Consider the following 20,325-nt stretch of genomic DNA (forward strand, 5'->3'; position numbering starts at 1 on the left):
ACAGGGTAAGAGAAGAGGAGTTGTGGCTTTTAGATAATGATTCAAACCCTGACTCCGACATGTATGTATTCAGGACCCCTGAGCAATCTCTGTCAGTTCCAGAATTTACCATTTGACCTTCCCCTCAGACCACGCAGGTTGGCTCAGGTCGTGCCGGTTTCGTAACCCAGGGAGAAGAACGAGGCACAAACAAGTCCGCTGCAAGAGACAGGGAGCCGGGGACGACAGCTGGAAGGACCGTCGCCCCGAACAATTCCTCATTCTCCTATTTATTGGGAAAATGATATCAATCATCAGCGGACGTCACAACTCATCACATTGTTTAAGGAGTGTTCTCAGGAGGAAAACAGAACTTGTTGAACGCGTAGCGGGAGTCATCTAGGGTTGAGGGAGCACAGTCAAAGCATCTGATCAGATCCATAGTAGGTGGTCATGGTCCCTGAGGAAGCGGAGAAGTGCGAGCAAAGGAGGCGGGCAGCGGTCCACCCCGAGCGGGCCAGGCATTCCCAGCAGCTCGGCCTCGGCAACGTCAATCAACCGCCTCCCCAGAGAGACATTTCGGTAGAGGTTTTTCTTAGAGCTATATTGTTTATTTTACAGTTCTAGTTAATGTTTTCCTCCGATAGGATGTTTCAAGCATCACGTTGATCTGAGGGGCCGCTACGAGGTCGTGATCTCATGGTTCACGGCTTCGAGACCCATGTCAGGCTCTGTGCTGGCGGTGCTGAGCCTGCTTGGGGTTCTCGCCCTCTCTCCCCCTCTCTCTGCCCCTCCTCTACTCGTGCACACGTGCGCTCTCCCTCTCTCAAAAATAAATAAGAAACCATCAAAAGAAAGAAAGAAAGAAAAGAACCCACACCACTACCTCCCCCTGAAACAGGAATATCACAAAGGAGACAAAACGAGGCTCCAGCTTGAGGTGCTTCTGAAACTCTCAGTCTTTCCCTGTTGGCTTCCTTCTCTTGTCTCAGTGGAACAGTCATTCTGTTCCCAAGCCCATTCTCCAGAGCAGAGCCAAAAGGGGGCCTCAGAGGCTGGGTTGTTACTCAGAATTACTCTGGGCCACTAAACCACCCTCCTACCCATGAGGGGCAGTAAAATCAAGTACCGGCTGGACTTCTAGCCACAGGAAATGTAAGAGGTCACCTGCTGCCATTTGCAACATTCATCGGCTTCAGGACTGGCCCTGGGAGGCAGGGAGCAAAGATTACCGAAGAAATGAGGCTTAAGGATTTTTCCACCTTTTGCTGAGACATTTCCACTAAGAACCAGATTTATTTCCCTGATTCCAAGAGCTGGGTAACTGTGCCATTCTGATGGCAGATCCAAGTGTGTGTGTGTGTGTGTGTGTGTGCGTGAGTTAAACATTTGAGATACCATTTGTGGATTGTTAGAAATCAACTCTGCCTTTGCACACACATCAAACATTTTATTCGATCCCAGTATACATCGGCCCGAATAATAAAGAACTACACGCATTCCGGGCTCCGACATAACCATGTGAACAGGTCGGAAGGTGTGCAGGGTAACAATGCCTGGATGTGGGCCAACATTTTAGCAAGGAGCTCCCAACTTAGTTCAGTCACCGTGTAGGGCGCCTCAAACAAGTAACACTCGAGTCCCTGTGAACGCTGCGAGTGCTCTATGACACAAGCCAGTCTGGTCTCTTTCAGGATTCGTTCAGCACCTGCATAGACTTAAGATTCCTATAGACTTGGCTTGTCCACTTGGTGGTTGTCACTGCTTTTTCAGACCCGTCTCCTCAGTGTATGGCCACCTTACGCGGCCTCCTCGCCCATGACCTCTACGCCCGTCTTAGCAGTATTCCCCAGTATTTTTGGCTTCCCAAAACAGGGCATTTCGGATTATCTCCAGTCCTGAGATCTAAGAGCTAGTGCTGTTTACCCTCCTGATGTATTAGCCATGCCTTCTTCTCTGTATTTTGATGCTCTGACACCTGGGGCCCTGTTGACCCTGGAGAGACTGCCCACCCAGGACTAGCCAATTCCTAGAGACGGTAAACAACTTGCATGCTTTTCAAGTGCAAACCCACCAAGGCAGAGCCCATACCCCTGACCACTTTCCCTCATACTCATACTTTCTCTCCACTAGCCACCTGGGCCTCATCACCTGGGGCCACATACCAAACAATGAGGGACAGTCCCTATGCCCCAGAGTCTGCTGAAATCATTCCAGCCGGCCTGTACCATGCCTGCTTACTCTGAGAAGGTTGTGCCTTCCTGTGGGAACCATAGTAAAGGCTCCTGCCCGCATTTCCCTTCTCCCTCTGTCTCCTGACTCACCTGGGGTTATTCCACGTGTTCCCTGCCCTGTGAAATAGTGTGGTGTGCTCCCTCCTCTGGGAGCTGTGAATAACCAACTATCATTCCGATGGCAATTGTCTCCTGATCTGCTGGCCTTACTGAACCTCGTACTTCCTATGAAGGAAAACACAGTATTGGAAAACATCAAGGAAGCAAAGTCTTCCTGGAGGGAAGAGAGGCAAGGATTGAAGGTTAGTTGCTGGGACCACACATTGTAGGCAAAGTGACCCCAGAAAGGAGTTTCTGGTTCTCACTGAGAGAACGGTCTTCTATCTTACAAAGTCCTAAGTCTGTGCTAATGTCTTCAACCCAAACCTCGCGTCACTGTTTCTTTCTTCTTTCTTTCTTTCTTTTTCTTTCTCTTTCTTTCTTTCTTTCTTTCTTTCTTTTTTAAGATTTTAATGTTTATTTATTTTTGAGCGAGAGAGAGACAGAGAACGAGCAGGGACAGGGCAGAGAGAGAAAAAGAATCCAAAGCGGGCTCCAGGCTCCAAGCTGACAGCCCAGAACCCGACGCGGGGCTTGAACCTACAAACCGCGAGATCATGACCTGAGCCAAAGTCAAATGCTTAACCGACTGAGCCACCCAGGTGCTCCATGTGTCACTATTTCTTATAGTGATCTACCACAAAATCATCTCCATTTGTATTTTCTTTTCCTTTCTGAGCAATGATTTTTTTAATGATCTTTTTGAAATGACTCTCTTGTGCCAGCTTTAATGTATATCATGTATATATAATACATAATGTGTATATAATCTTAGATCTCAGGATTCTAGATAATTCCAAACTGCCTTGTTTTGGGAACCCAAAAGTACTCAGAATACTGCTGGAACAGGCATGGAGACCATTGGCGACGAGGCCGCATAGGGTGGCCCCACATGGAGGAGATAGGTCTGAAAAGCAATGCATATATAGTTACACTTACACAATCAATTATTCAACATAGTTATTGAGCACCTATTGTATGTACTGTTCTAGACCCAAGGGATACAGTAGTAAGCAATACAGACAAAAATCTCCAGGGGCGCCTGGGTGGCTCAGTCGGTTGAGTGTCTGACATCAGCTCCGGTCATGATCTCAGGGTCCATGAGTTCGAGCCCCGTGTCGGGCTCTGTGCTGATGGCTCAGAGCCTGGAACCTAGTTCGGATTCTGTGTCTCCGTCTCTCTCTGCCCCTCCCCTGCTCGCACTCTGCCCGTCTGTCTCTCCAAAAATAAACATTAAAAAAAAAATCTCTAATCACATGGAGTTTATAATCCAGTGGGAGATGACAAGCAGTAAACAAAATTTAAAAATGGCATGTTAAATTGGGCTTAGCAGGACAATAAAGCAATTGTATTTGAGGGAGACAATACATGATAGGAGGTCAGGGAGTTCACATTTTTTATAACGGCTTCATTGAGATATAATTCAGACACCATAAAACTCACCATCTTAAACTGTCCAATTCTGTGGTTTCTAGTGCATTCACAGAGTGGTGCAACCGTCCTCACTATCTACTTCCAGGACATTGTCATTATCTATCCCTGCCCCCCCAGAAGAACATACCCCTTAGCAGTCCCTCCCCATGGCCCCCTCTCCCTAGCCCCTGGCAACCACTGATCTACCTTCTGTCTCTGGATTCGCCTATTGCGGGAATTTCATATAAATGGAATCATACAATATGTGGCTTTTTGTGTGGTTTCTTTCACTCAGCACAATGTTTTCAAGGTTCCTTGATGCGATGGCACGTGTCTGTACTCCACTCCTTGTTATGGATGAACACGATTCCACCGTATACATTTACTGCGTTGTGTTTATTTACTCATCAGTTGTTGGGTGTTTGGGTTGTTTCCACTTTTTGGCTGCTGTGAATACTGCTACTGTGAACATTCGTGCCCAGGTTTTTGTGTGGACACGTTCTCATGTCTCTGCGGGGCACACCTAGGAGCAGAATTGCCGGGTCATATGGTGACCCTATGTTTAGCCTTTGGGGAGACAGTTCCCTTTGAGTCAAGTGATCAAGGGAGGCTTTGCTGGTAAAATGGCATGGAGCAGACATCTGAAGGAGGTGATCGAAATTAGCCACACCTAGAGCTAAAGGAGGGCGTGCCAGGCAGAGAACAAGATCAAAGGCAATGACACTGGTGGCAGGACTGAGGAATAGCAACCTACAGTAGTGTGGCCGGATCAGAGAGAAAACAGGGAGGCAGCTACGTGTTGACCTACAATACATCACATTGAAGTGGCAACCTGTTTAAATACTTTAAAAAATTTTTTTTAATGTTTTATGTATTTTTGAGAGAGAGAGACAGAGCATAATCAGAGGAGGGGCAAAGAAAGAGGGAGACACAGAATCCCAAGCAGGCTCCAGGCTCTGAGCTGTCAGCACAGAACCTGACGTGGGGCTCGAACCCATGGACCACGAGATCATGACCTGAGCTGAAGTCAGATGCTTAACCGACTGAGCCACCTGGGCGCCCCAATAATTTTTTTTTATCGAATGGCGCTATATCCCAGCTTCCTGAACTTAATTTATCCATAACAATGTCCTTAACTGATTGATTCCGATTTCATCCATGATTCTGTCTTCTCTGGACATGTTTCATGAAGGAATACCGGAATATACATGCACAATGATTATATAACAAAGATTAAGTTATAGACACATCGGGGGTTCACAGAGAACCTCCTCATATCACTGAAATCCCTTGTAACCACTCTGAGATACCATCAAGCTGCCTTTGGTGGATTTGACTGAATAGTATCTCAAGATTTAAATCTCTATGAACCTAGTTAAAGGCTGGAGAAGAGCTCCACTCCTTAGAGCAAAATAAAACCAGGTTGTACTTCTCTGCTTCATTTTGAAGAAACTGAAGAGAAATTAGCCTGTGAGTATGAGGTTTTTAATATGAGCTTCATTTTCCTCCCAAGATAATTTCTGTTTCCTTGCAGTGGTAGACAGGCATTTTTTTTTTTTTTTTTTAATAAAGGGAACACAGAGAAATCTGATCTGCTACAAAACCGGCAAACTAAAAATTCATGTCCTGGGACTCAAGTGTATGTCGCCTCATTAAATCTTCCTCAACGAAGAGCCAGAAGGAACCATCCTCTCTGCTAAAAATACCGTAAGGAGCTAGCTGAGACACTGGGGCATCATTGGGTGGCCAGTGACAGCTAAGCCCCGGAGGAATTCTGGGTATACCCTTGAGCATCAGCAAGCGAGGTATACCCGAGGACAAGTAGACTGGAAAAGGCGGATGACAGTTTTTCGTTTCTTCACTCTGCAACCTAAGACTCTGGGTCTGAAGCCACCGACCCATTTCTAGAGTACTGTGGGCTGACAGAGGTTCACATCCATCTATAACTGGGCCTGGCGTTGGCGGCCACAGCCAGCGGCCCAAGAATCTGAGAATGAAGGGGATGGAATTGCTCCCTGATGGTTCAACTGAGAAGTCAGCACATGTGGATTACAGCTGAGAAGTTCCGGTTCCCTTCCTCCATGTGTGAGCGTCTTGACTATGGCATTGAGCCTAAAGGCAGAACACGAGGACTGTCAGAGTCCTGGGAAGGACGCGCTCTGAGGACAAGGCACCCGCTGCCCACTGCCCAACCAGAAACTGTCCAGGGGGTGGGGCTGTGGTCAAGGGCAAAAGAAAAGGGTTTATTGGGAAGGCTGGTCCTGGCCGTGGGGTGGAACACAGGTACATCTCAGTCCCAGCTTGGCCATTTCTGGGCTGTGTGACCTTACGCGAGTACTGAACGCTCTCCCCCGCCCCACCTCCCCGCCACCTCACTTTCCTAATCTGCAAAATGAGGATGATGTCTACCTCATCAGGTTACTTGTAAGGATTACGCGAAGCCCTTAATACAGAGACTGACTCATAGCAGACACCCAATAAACGTTAGCAAATAAAAACATGATGAAACACAATAACCCGGGCCCACTGTGAATCCTGAACTGGGTGTTTGAATCTTGTGACCCGCGGAGAAGGCATCATACTCCAGTGCAAATGCGTTCCGCCCCGGCTACTCCCTGTCCCCTACACCTTACACACACTATGCACCCCCTGGCTGAGTCACCTCTCACGGTGCACCTTCCGGCCCTGAGAGCATCACCACGTCTTTCAACAATCTCTGGATTTCTAGTTCTGGAAAACAACCCGACCCGCTGATAGGTTTTAAAGATTTCACAGCTCATTTTTTTCTACTTACAACAAAGTCCTTCCAAAAGAAATAGAAAAAAAAGCCAAGGATCTTAGACGATCATGAAAGAAATGCTTTTGTGAGGATCATGAATATATCTCCCAACATTTGGAAATATGCTGTGTTAGGGCCGAAGGGCTTGGAATGGGGAGGGACAATCGGCCACTTGGCTCCTCAGGGCTGTTTATACTCCTGGGAGGGGGTAGAACCATTTATAGGCCACAGGAGGATCCTGCACTTATACCAGAAGTGTCCGTAGGCCATCAGTTGTTGACTGACTTTAGACTCCTTCCGTGTAAGGCAAGGATGTGAAGTTCAAACAATCCATCCAAACGAAACAATGGTTTTCATGACATTTAAGAATGCACAACATTTTGGGGGCAACTGGGTGGCTCAGTCGGTTAAGCGACCAACTTTGGCTCAGGTCATGATCTCTCAGTTCAGGGTTCAAGCCCCGTGTCGGGCTCTGTGCTGACAGAGCCTGCTTTGGATTCTGTGTCTCCCTCTTTCTCTCTCTGCCCTTCCCCCAGCCGTGCTCTGTCTCTCTCTCAAAAATAAATAAACATTAACAAGATTAAAAAATGTATTAAAAGAAAAAGAATGCACAACGTTTTACCCAAGATAAATGATCTCAGATAAAAGCTTTATAAACGATGTGCTAATTAATTGACCAGTGGGTGTGCCGGGTTTCTGTTTGTCCTTCCTCTGTCCAGTTGACAAATCCCCTAGACCCGCCTTCTGATTTCAACAGTACCCTACCTTGTACAAGTTGCCAGGGGGCTCTGGGGGCAGCACACTGTGTCAAGAAGCTTGTGTTTTATCACCACCTAATGGTCCTTCTTCATTATTACAATTCACTAGGGTCAGTACACCTCACCACGCTTGCACAGGTGTTATGCCGAAACTGGGTTTGCAAGGAAACACTGAAAAATATTCCCCAAAGGGGGCGCCTGGGTGGCTCAGTCAGTTCAGTGTCTGACTTCATTCAGCTCAGGTCATGATCTCATGGTCTGTGGGTTCGTGCCCCACGTCGGGCTCTGCGCGGACAGTTCAGAGCCTGGAGCCTGCTTTGGATTCTGTGTCTCCCTCCTTCTCTGCCCCTCCCCTGCTCATGCTCTCTCTTTCTCTCTCTCTCAAAAATAAGTAAACATTAAAAAAAAATGTTTTTTGAAATTCCTCAAGGAACTCAGCAGGCAATAGATCTCACTCTGTTCATGCGCCTCTCACACTGAGTCTTAAAACCACACACTGTCTTTATCACACATCTTGGATCTGGGTTCCAAATGAAGATTCCAACCCCAGGAAATGCGAGGAGACCCCAGATGGGGAGAAGTAGAGTGAAGAAGGGAGCATTTATTGCTTAGGGGCTAGAAAAGTGCGTTTAGGGGCGCCTGGGTGGCTCAGTCGGTTAAGCGTCCGACTTCGGCTCAGGTCATGATCTCGGTTCGTGGGTTCGAGACCCGCGTCGGGCTCTGTGCTGATGGCTCAGAGCCCGGAGCCCGTTTCGGATTCTGTGTCTCCCTCTCTCTCTGACCCTCCCCTGTTCATGCTCTGTCTCTCTGTGTCTCAAAAATAAACATTAAAAAAAAAAAATAAAAAAAAATAAAAAAAAGAAAAGAAAAGTGCATTTAGACTTTTTTTGTGTAGTTTTTCTACTTAAAACATTAAAGAAAAGAGAAACCATTACTTTGAATTTCAGCCCCCTGTAAACTAATAAATCAAATTCTGTACCTCTATTACCTTCGGATCATCAGACAAGTATTCCATTTTACCATGTTTTCTTTTTTTGGAACGATTCTGCTTGTTCACTTGGGTTTTCCTTTTCAGTTTCTTTTTTTTACGTACTCATAATGCTGTTTGGTTTCTAGAAATTTCCTATGCTGATAAAGTGTGTTTAAAACTGTATTTTGATGAGGTACCTGGGTGGCTCAGTCGGTTAAGCGTCTGACTTCAACTCAGGTGATGGTCTCACGGGTTTGTGGGTCCGAGCCCCACGTCGGGCTCTGCGCTGACAGCTCGGAGCCTGGAGCCTGCTTCAGATTCTGTGTCTCCCTGTCTTTCTGCCCCTCCCCCACTCACGCTCTGTCTCTTTCTCTCTCTCTCTCTCTCTGAAAAATAAATAAACATTAAAAAATTATTTAAGAAACTGCATTTTGATATTGCACAGTCCATGTTGGGGGATTTTCCTCGCTGTGCCACTGGACCCACCAGCCACTGAAGGTTAAACCGAGCCTGCAAGAAAGCTGATGCTGTTTGTATGGCACTATGGACCTAAGGGAAGTCCGCATTGCAATAATACGTTAAGACAAGGAAAGGAGAGTAAATACAACCACACTCACACAATGTTAATTTTCTGATTACAGAAAGACCGATGTAAGAAAAACAATTCAATTTAAATAAGTGGTCCTTCTTGTTATCTTGCTTACTGTTAGCATAAAGTCATTTTCACTTAAAAATACGAGAAATAGAGAAGGAAAATTGGCATCCAGCTAAATAAATCTGTCTCCATCAGACTCCACCACAAAAGAGCTAAAAGTCAACCCCAGGAACAGCAAAAAGCTTGAGGCTTCTTATAAGCAGAGTTATTACAAAATTATGTGTGCTCTTTAGATAGGAGAACATTTACTGCAATAAAGTACAAAATTGACATTAATTTTTAATTATATGAATTTTCATTTCACTGTAGTCTCACCTCACTTTTAGCAAAAAAGAATTTTTTGTTGGTGTTTTCTATTTTTTTAAAGTTTTTATTTGTTTATTTTGAAAGAGAGACAGAGAGAGTGGGGGGAGGGGCAGAGACAGAATCCCAAGCAGGCTCCACACCGCCCTGACACGGGGCTCAAACCCACAAACTATGAGATCATGACCTGAGCCGAAACCAAGAGTCGGATGCTTAACCGACTGAGCCACCCAGGCGCCCCAGAAAGAAATGTTTTTCAGGTAGCCTACTTCAATGATTAGGAACAAAATAATCTTAATTCTCTTCAAAATGCCTCGTTTTGTTACCAGGGTAACAAGAAAAGAGCGGTTTCCAGAGTCTCTGTGATGCCCACAACGTCAGCCACCACCCAAGACGTTCCCAAATGATGCAAACACGCTTCACTGCAAAATCAATAGGCAGACGGAGGAGGTGCCGTTGACGGCCACTCCAGGGTGAAGGGCCAGAATTATCGTTCAATAGAAATGCATCGAGGGGGCGAGATCTTCTGACAGGATGGAAGCAATGCTTTTGCAGCAACAGAAATATTAAGGAATAGCACAGATGCCGAGAGCGGAGGGATGTCCACAAAATTGGACAAGAAAGAAAAAAATACCTCTGATGATCGGAGATGGGGTGGGTGTGCAGAGAAACGCTTCAAGCCTACCTGGTGGACAAGTCAGAGGGGCTGGACTGGTTCTCGGTCAACTGTGGCATCACGAGGCACAATGAGAGTAGCGGGCTCTGCCTACGGCAGCCCTGGCTGCAAATCAGTAAAAGGCTGCGGGAACAGAAGCAGACACTCCTTTGGTGCAGAAACGTGCAAAGGCACTGGGGCGCAAGTGTATCTGCCCTCACCATCATCCCCACGCATGTGGATGGCAGACTTACACTTAAAGAAGGCCTCCAAGATAATGTGCCTGGTTGAGTGTGTAACACAAAATATGACCTAACAAGACAACCAGTGTCGTTGGAAAACACGGGCTGAGTAACCAGTGCCTCAGGAAACACGGAGCCCCGTGCAGACAGAAAGGGTGTGCTAAGAATTCAGACCTGGCAACAGGCAGACGGAGTTCAGGCAAATCCAAGTAGACATTATAAATAAAAAATTAATGTTCCTTGGGACAAGATGTCTGCTATTAATCTTTATTTGGAAGATTGTTTTCTGGAAAGCTCTTTATTTTCCAAGCTCTTTATTTTCAGTGAATTATCAGACAAGTTGCATAAGGCACATACAAAGAAATACTTTGATTATGTCACAAGGAGAAGCTGTATATTTTGAAATCATTTTTCAACATCCTTTTTTTTTTTTCAGGGTATTAGTAAGAAGATCTATTCATGCAGAGCAAAAAATAAGATAAAATAAATAAGCAAAGGCCAAAGATGTCAGGCACATGAAGGTATATATGTGTCGTCCTCACGGAGAATTTCACGTTGATACGATTAGGGAGACATATCTGCGTACATCTCACCATGTCAGATAACACAATTCCTCAGTGAACCCCGGGCGTACTGAGAGAGGGGTGCTAGCTTTGTGCCAAAGCATTTTGTTGAGGTTGGTTTGGGGGGAGACGGTTGAAATACTGCTTCGTGGCTTGAGTTTTCTAAAAGAAAGGGAAAATATTAGGGAGAAGAGTGTTAAGGAGAGACAATGTTCACCACAATCTTCATTATTTATCATGCATTAGGGAGAAGTTTTACCTTTTACTCTGTAAACCACTACTCACCATTTGCCTCCAAGTGCAAGGACAGGAAAGTGAATGTTTTTCATGGAAAATTAGACCGGGTTTATATCCTTTCCCTGCGCTAACACCTATCAAACACCACAAGGATGCCAACATCTCCAATTAACAGTTTCCCCACTGAAATTCAATGGAGAACGGAGAGGCTGAATTTACCGCTTAGCCCCGGACTAGGATGTTTAAATGGTCCACACCGAGACTGGAGGGCAGTATTGAGAAGCAACCGTCTTGGGGAGGAAGAATTCAGTCTCAGGCTATAGATTATTTCTCCTGGCGCATTAATTTAGCATCAGTTTCAAACCCAGGAAATGAGAATTCCTTTCTAGTTCGGTTCATTGTTCTCCCCGTGTTGTACCTAAAACCACCTTTTCAGATAAAATGCGTGGATTCCCCATGAGCTGTGAGACGGGGTTGGCTTTGGACACTGAGTGGTCTGCCCGGTTGAACGCACGACGGCACTGCAACGTTGCACTTGTAAGGGTACGTACGAACTCTCTCCAGGAGTTGGGCGGGGGGACTTCAGGGGGATGTCACTCACTCCTTCACTCTCAGGCATTTTAACCTCACAAAAGACTACTGTGGACTAGATTCTAAACTCAAGAATCAGTGAAACAGGCAAAATGTATGGGCTACAGCTGGATTTGCTTTTTTTCCCCTTTGAATCAACTCAGTGTTTGAGCATTTCCTCCAGGTCCTCAATATCCACTGTCATTAGATACTATCATTATCATATTCATATGTTTACAAACTGTTAAGAATTACATAACGATTCTACATGGTCCGAAGTTTAAAATTACAAGACAGCAAGCATACTTGTCAAAGATACGCCAGGCGATCTGCACTGAACTCCACGATGTTTCCACAGTATTCTGGTGAATGTTTGATAAATGAAAATGTCTGTCGAGTACTTCTCGCGAAATCTCTAGCAGCGATATTTTTCTCTCGTGACCAGCAGTCAGCGTTGTGATTTTTTAAGGTTGTAATTTACTGCCCTCATTGTGAACCCCGGCTGTCATTCCCCTGTAGATGAGTAAGTTTACTGGGCAGTAGGCGTCGGTGTAATGGAACGTGGATTAACAGAACACGCCCGTGCTTTCACTCGAATGAAGGGCACACAGAGGAAGAGGAGGAAATAAATACAAAATAAGCTCCTCCTAGCCTCCAAGGTATGCTTTTTTCCTAGGAATCATATAAACCATAGCCTCCCATACCCTGGCACGCGAGACACGGGTTAGACGGAGCTCACCCGCCCTGAGGCTCCAGAAGGGGGCAGCCTGGGGCCTTGGTGGGGGGAGACAGACAGGCCTGAATTGGATCTTCGTCTCCCACTGCCAAGTGAGGGGTACTAGAGATCCAACAGTGTGGTGGCGCCTGGGTGGTTAAGCGTCTGACTTCAGCTCAGGTCATGACCTCACCATTTGTGGGTTCGAGCCCCACATCGGGCTCTGTGTTGACAGCTCAGAGCCTGGAGCCTGCTTCACATTCTGTCTCTCTCTCTCTCTCTGCCCCTCCCCTGCTCATGTTCTCTCTCTCTCTCTCTCAAAAATAAATAAACATTAAAAAAAATTTAATCTTAAAAAAAAAAAAGAAATCCAACAGTATAATGAACACGTTCTCAACCCCAGGACTTGGCGATTACCTGGAAAAGTTGAAGAAATAAAGCATGAAAAGGCCTAAGAATCTTCTTCTTCTCCTTGTTCTTCTTCTCCTTTTTCGGCTTCCTCTTCCTCTGCTTCCCCTTCTGCTCCCTCTTCGGTTATTTCTTCCGTCTTAATTTTAACAAAATTTTCATTATTGTTGAGGAAGATCACAGATATAGCAAGGAAAGAGACGTAAAATCTCAGACTAGAGATGAGGGCCTCCCACATCCCCCACCCAACACATACACACGCATCACATACACAATACACACAACACACACATACTCAAAGCACGCACACACGATATGTATCACACACACAATACACATACACACACAGCACATACACACCACACACAATACATATCACACACACAATATACACAACACCCAACAGACACGATACTCACAACACACAGCATACAACACACATCACCCACACAATACACACAACACACAGAGCCCACAATTTAGGACGGTGCTGCAGAGCAGTAGGTTAATTCTAATGGGTTTCACGATTCCTCTTAAGCATATAGTCTTTACTCATATTAATGGACTATTCTCATCAGATTACCTTTAAAAATTCAGAAGCAGTTGGAAGAATAAAATACAAAGAGAATCTCAGCAAATAGAATGTTATCAGAAAAGATGAAGCTTTTAAATGTAGAAGCTGGTTATATTTTGTTACAGCAATCTAATTTTTTCAATCCCAAGTCATCAGCAACCCACACATATAACCTGAAATTACTTCCAAATTAATAGTATCTTTGTCTTATTTTTATATATAAAAATGGATTTTTAAAAATGGAAACTTGCCTCTCAAGAGAAAAACTGATTATTGGAAAGGTATAACTTATAATTTTAAAAATCATAGAGTAAAACAGGCTAGGAATAACCTTTAGGTCTAAAAACAGGGATTAATTTGACAAAATGACATTAAAAATAATGAAGCAGATCTATATTTTCTATGTCCTCCCCCCAAATACACACACATTCCATGAGTGAAAGTAGATTACAGGAGTTTTCATCAAGGTTTGATAAATATGTGCATGTCTGTGTGTATGCACCTGTGTGTTTGTGCATGTGTGTACATGTGTGTGCACATCTGAGTGTGTACATGTATGCATGTTCTGTGCACATGTGTTGTTCACACGTTTTGTGTGCATGTACACGTGTGTGTGCATATACATGAGTACGTGCATGCTCGTGTGTGTTGTATGTACGTGTACGTGTGTGCATGTGTGTGCGTGTGCATGTGTACATGTGCTGTGTGTAGCTAGTGGTTATCTCTGGGTAATGGGCTATAAACTATTTTTGTGTTCTTCTCTTATCTGTATTTTCTAAATTTTCTATAAAGACCATGAACCATTTATAATTTTAAAAAGCAACATGGGGCACCCGGGTGACTCAGTCGGATAAGCATCCGACTTCAGCTCAGGTCACAATCTCACAGTTTGTGGGTTTGAGCCCCGCATCAGGCTCTGTGCTGACAGCTCAGAGCCTGCTTCGGATTCTGTGTCTCCCTCTCTCTCTGCCCCTCCCCTGCTCTCTCTCTCTCTCTCTCTTTCTCTCTCTCTCAAAAATAAATAAACATTAAAAAAAATTTAAAAAGCAACAAAGGTTTTTTTAGGGGAATTTCTTTCGACATGTGGGATCCTCTTTAATGCTGATGACCCTCACCAATAAAGGATTTGAAGAAACACCGAGACAACACATTTGGTGATTTTTGGTAAATTAGTCACCCTTTTCTGGAGTTCTCCATTTTAATTTAGCTCTCCCTGATTAGCATTTTAAAACAATCCAAAATGTTCATTCACAGCATTCTTAAAACTCTTGATTATAATGAAAGTCACTGAGACTCAGCTAACACGAGGTCTGGGACGCCTGGGTGGCTCGGTCGGTTAAGACTCCAACTCTTGGTGTTGGCTCAAGTCATGATCTCGCGGTTCGTGAGTTCGAGCCCCGCCCCCTTGGGCTCTGTGCTGACAGTGCGGAGCCTGCTTGGAATTCTGTCTCCCTCTCTCTCCCTCTCTCTCCGCCCCTCCCCTGCTCATGCTTGTGCACTCTCTCTCTCTCTCTCTCTCTCTCAAAGTAAGTAAATAAACTTAAAATATATTTAAAAAAAAAAAAAAGAGGGAGAATCTGAGAATGTCCCTTTGGACTTGCCCTCACAATCCACTAACATTCTCTCAACTGATGCCTCTACATACATGACTTCATCCCTATGAGGGCTTAAATTTAAAACTCCCCAATGCTCAGCTACTAAGCCACAAATTCCACCAGCAAGCAGCCGGGCAAGAATCTTGATTCTGCTTCATTTTGACACGGAGTGCCTCTTGCACATCGTCAGCGGTACAAACACAGGATGCTGCCGTTGCAGTGCTAAACTAATGACAATTATCATGAAGTTCCTTATAATGAAGTCCGCCCCCAGTGCCTATCCGGAAGCAAAACAAAATTTCTCAAACGAGAAAAAGATCATTCTTGAAAGCTTTCACAATTACACTGGTAAAATTAGAACATTTCAATCAGGGGGAAAAGAATGGGAAAGAAGAGAATTCATTCGTAAAAAGACCTAAGCCGAGTTTCAGACATGCCTGGGTCTGGGGTCTCTATCCCCCTTCTCATCTCCTGTTACTCATTTCAATCCCCAAAAGAAAAATAAGGGTTTGGGGTTTCATTTTACCAAACACAAGTTCCTAACATAAAGTAAACCCTATTGTCTTTGAAATTCAATGGACTTTTTATTTTTATTTAAAAAAATTTTTTTTAACGTTTATTTATTTTTGAGACAGAGAGAGACAGCATGAATGGGGGAGGGTCAGGGAGAGAGGGAGACACAGAATCTGAAACAGGCTCCAGGCTCTGAACCATCAGCACAGAGCCTGACACGGGGCTTGAACTCACACACCGTGAGATCATGACCTGAGCCGAAGTCAGACGCTTAACCGACTGAGCCACCCAGGCGCCCCTCAATGGAGTTTTTATGATGAGGATCAAAACAGTGGGAGTTCTTGGGGCGCCTGGGTGGCTCAGCCGGTTAAGCGTCTGACTGGGTCTCGGCTGAGGTCACGATCTCACAGTTTGTGGGTTCAAGCCCCACATCAGGCTCCATGCTGATGACGCGGAGCCTGCTTGGGATTCTCTGTTTCCATCTCTCTCTGTGCCCCTCCCCTGCTCGCATTCGGGCGTGCATGCTCTCTCTCTCCTTCAAAATAAACAAATAAACTTAAAAAAAAAACAAAAAACAGTTGGAGCTCTTGCAATTGGCCTCCCCTTGCAAACACATCAGGTTACCTAGAACTTAGGTTCTAATCCAGCGGTTCTCAGATGTGATGGGGCATCAGAAACACCTGAAGAGCTTGCCGAACCACAGTTTCCTGGGCTGCGCCTCGGGGTTTCTGATTCGGTGGATCTGGGACAAGGCCTGAAAGTGTGTGTCCGTACAGGTTCCCAGGTGAGGCTGCGGCTGCTGCCCTGGAACCCCACTTTGAGAACCTCTGCCGCAGTCTACCTCGTCTCCCTTAAATCACGCTGGTTGATAACCAGAGCACGGGGGGCACTCACAAGCAGTACGTTTGCCATCGGCACCCACTGCAGTCTTCACTCTCCAGGATGGGTTATGTTGACATACTTGTGTATGCAGGTTAGAGCCGGTCTGTAATTCCACAATTTCAATAAACACCATGGAACTCAATGAAATAGGAGTACGGAAGGATGTTTTTCCTTATGTGAACTTAATGGAATGCTTTGGAAAGACCCTGTACATGTAAGTCACCTTAAAAACCTGTCATCGGGGTGCCTGGGTGGCTCCGTCGGTTAAGCATCCGACTTCGGCTCAGGTCATGATCTCACGGTTTGTGAGTTCGAGCCCCCCATCCGGCTCTGTGCTGACAGCTCAGAGCCTGGAGCCTGCTCCGGATGCTGTGTCTCCCTCTCTCTCTGCCCCTCCCCTGCTGGCTCTCTCTTACGTGTGCTCTCTTTCTCTCTCAAAAATAAACATTAAAAAATTTAAAAAAAAAAAGGAATTCTTCCCAAATCAATAAGGCTCTCCCTGGGTAGGTTCCCACTAGAAATCCCCGGACCACGTTATGGTTTCCTAAGGTCACATATCTTCCAGACACCCAACGATGCGCTGCATGCTTAAGCTTCCCGGTTACTACGTACGTGGCCGTAGCACAATGTCTAACGTGGACTCAATATTATGTGCTGCCCTGACATCCGGTAAAATCTGGACAGCCGGAAATGGCCTACACACTGGCCTAAGCTCCCACAAAGGAGGTCTCCTAGCCAAGCAGCCGGCTTCGTCAAGGACCCGGGCACAGTGCCTGCCCGTCCCCTGCGATTCGTCAAACAAGCGAATCCAAACAAGTGAACCAGGACACGCTTCGCTGTCTTGAATCCACAAAGCCTGCCTCCCACGCCCCGATTGTTCACACTGTCCCAGGGCAGCTCCCTGTGTCCCTGCACTGTACTGACGTCTTATTGATGTCTTCATCCCTTGGGCTTTGAGAAGAGGTGACTAGTCATCTGCTGGCAGTCTCATCTGCCCGCTGTCACGCGGCAGGTATCAGCCATCCCCGTGGCCACCGGAAGGGAATCCTTCCCTCACCAACCGGGTCAAAACAGCACTGCCAAGCACCGTGCAAGCTGCATGAAGTGTGCACACTATGCAATAAGGGGTAAAGGCAGAGTGGAAGAAGGACCCCGTCTAGCCTGGCCTGACTGCAGACACAAGGCTCGGAAAAGGTCCGCAGCCATGCCTGTTTCTCTAGCCACGCCCCATTTCTCTAGCCACGCCCTATTCCTCTAGCCACGCCCTATTCCTCTAGCCGCCCTTCTTGGATACATTCACCTCCCACTTATATTTCCCTTCTCAGCTGCCTAAGGGAGGCTCTTCTGGGATGCAGGCTGCATCGGCTTCTTCACGTCATGAAGAACAAGGAGAACGTGGCTAAGGCTGCGATTCTCTGACCTAAGAGATGTTTTCATTAGGCACCACCGTTAATTACGCTACTGTACCTCTTCCGTTGCTGCCTCTCCCTTTTCTTCCTTAGGTCCATAAATACAAAATAAAGGAAAAAATACGAATTCACATAAATTTTAAGTTGAATCTAAAAATGAAGCCAACTATGATAAAAGTACATTCCATTGAAATGAAAGACAGTAATTTGTTGATAAAATATATAAATAGCCAAGACATGATAACTAAGCAATGCCTTCTTATTTCATGCGTTATATTTCAAGCCCTTAGAATATTATGAGATTAGAGACATTTTTCCACCACTCTTACTCCTGAAAAGATATAATTAATTAGTAATACTGCCTAGGGGCACCTGGGTAGCTTAGTCGGTTGGGTGTCTAACTTCAGCTTAGGTCATGATCTCATGACCTAAGTTCATGAGTTCCAGCCCCACGTGGGGCTCTGTGCTGACAGTTCAGAGCCTGGACCCTACTTCGGATTCTGTGTCTCCCTCTCTCTGTGCCTTTCCCCCATTCACGCTCTCTCTGTCTCAAAAAAAATAAATAAACATTAAAAAAATTTTTAATAGTGCCTAATTATATAATTAATTTTTGTCTGTATTCAAAGAATATTGCAGATCTCTATCACTACCCAGGAAAATTCAGACCATATACGTAAGCAATTAGAAAATCTGAACAAAATTATGTCTTTTCTGACTTTATGTGCCTATAAGTATGCCTTTACTTCAGCTTTGAAACGGCAAATAAAGGTAGGTCATCAAAAGCTTTTCTTCCATCAAAACAAAATACTAACATTGCTGAACCATTTAGTAGTTAAACACTGATTTCTGGTTAAAGAAAGAAATTTACAAGGTAAGAGAGGGTGAGGCCATGCCAAGTTCACACAGGTGTCTACTCTGCCCACTGGAATTTCTATGTCCCTAAAGCTGTAGGACCAGGCTGTATCTCCTAAAAAGGCAAAGAAGGAAGAGTTTTTCCATCCCTTTCCCAAAATGGCCCTATGAGAAGCCTTTGTGAGGCCAGTGTACTACAATTACTTTAATTAACCGAAGGGAACAGTGCCTAAAAGCTCCTAATGCCTTACAACTCAGGCAGTGAGCTCACAGAATCTTGGACTGGGGACATGAAAGCAATCTGTATTCCCAAAGCCTCACACTCAATCCCTCCTTTGGACAGGTGAGGACACTGAGGCCACAGAGTTAAGTAATTTGCCAAAGATTAGAGGACAAGTAAGCACCACAGTCGGGATGGACTTCGAGGCTCCTGGTCCCTGATTCAGTGCCCTTCCCACTCCACATGCTATGTCTCAAGACCAGTAACAGAAAAAGCAGAATCATACAAGGCGGGTGATGAGGGCTCATCACACGGCCACATCCCTTGGTCCAACTCCATGTTCTCGGCCGGTTCTGGAATAATATTCTCAGATTCCTGAGGTTGGCAGAGAAAACACAGAACCTGAAAGGCTACTCGAGCTGGCCAGGCTGAGTCAGCCTCAGAGATTTTCCCAATACTGGGAGTCTCCAAACTCACCCTTACATTAAACACCACTGGCGACACGCCAAGTCTTAGTGCTAAAATAATGTCCAAGAAAAGAGAGACCCACACTCGGTGCAGAAATCGGGTGTTGGTTCCTCAGCAATGTGCTGACTGTACCTCTCTAGTATCGCCCAGTTATGCCCAGGCCTGTCCTTCGTCTGCCACGACCCCCATCTTCTCTCACCCGGGTCACGGCGCCTCTGGTCTTCCTTATCGCCAACCTGCTCTCCACACTGTGGCCAGGGATGCTGTTCTAAAAGACAACACCTTGATGCGCCTGGGGGGGCTCAGTCAGTTAATCATCGGACTTCGGCTCAGGTCGTGATCTCACGGTTCGTGGGTTCAAGCCCCGCATCGGGCTCTGTGCTGACAGCTCAGAGCCTGGAGCCTGCTTGGGATTCTGTGTCTCCCTCTCTCTCTCTGCCCCTCCCCCTCTCATGCTCTGCCTCTCTGTTTCTCTCAAACATAAATAAACATTAAAAATAATAATAATGAAAAATAAAATACAACACCCTGCCATGTTTTCCTCATGTTGATCACGTCCATCTTTTCATGGAACTTCCAACCATTATTCTTAGAATGGCTGAAAGGCCATCACAATCCAGACCCTGCTTCCCCCACTCCCACCTCGTCCCTCCCCACCCTTTATTTCAACCTTATGGACCATATGCAACTTTCTCACATTGGCCACACCCTCCAGGACACTACTTAAAATGACCTTCCTGGCCCATAAGGCTGAGTTACGGGACCCCCTTATCTGCTCCCGCGACTATCACTTTTCTCTCTGACTGGTCTGCATTCTTCTTGAGGCACGACCTGCATCTTTACTCATTTTGGGATCTCCAGGATCCAGCCGCTGTCTGGAACCGAGGTGTAAAGCTCAATAAAATGTGCTAAGTGACCAGATCCATGAACATATACTCTGCTAGTAACTGGATTCTCTTCATATCCACATGAGATCAAATAAAAATATGCAACACTGAATTATCAGCTACACAGTTTCCCCTTTTTCTAAATTCAATTCTTTACATGAACTGTATTCAGCCAAAACAAACACATTAACAAGATGTGCACTGTGAAAAAGGAGGGTACCCTTAGAGTGAGGCTGGGGGACTGGAGGGGGTCCCACAGGAATTAAGTACCTGTCTCAACTTTTACAGGTCAGCTAGGAGCAGTTACCGAGGGACCTAGGACTCTCTATCGATATCTGAATTGAC

The 20,325-nt window shown here is 45.6% G+C and overlaps 1 protein-coding gene across 1 annotated transcript in view; it reads right to left on the reverse strand.

Moving 5' to 3' along the window:
- Positions 1 to 10,342: 10,342 nt before the first annotated feature.
- SH3BGR (SH3 domain binding glutamate rich protein) overlaps positions 10,343 to 20,325 on the reverse strand; it is a 57,397-nt gene continuing 47,414 nt past the window's right edge. Inside the window, exons 6-7 of the mRNA XM_049627852.1 lie at positions 12,590 to 12,719; positions 10,343 to 10,812 (exon numbers count right to left, since the gene is read on the reverse strand). Of these exons, the coding sequence (XP_049483809.1) occupies positions 12,624 to 12,719 (96 nt within the window). The 3' untranslated portion in view covers positions 10,343 to 10,812; positions 12,590 to 12,623. The remainder of the gene's footprint in view (positions 10,813 to 12,589; positions 12,720 to 20,325) is intronic.

This window comes from Panthera uncia, chromosome C2, assembly GCF_023721935.1.
Source record: "Panthera uncia isolate 11264 chromosome C2, Puncia_PCG_1.0, whole genome shotgun sequence".
NCBI lineage: Eukaryota > Metazoa > Chordata > Mammalia > Carnivora > Felidae > Panthera > Panthera uncia.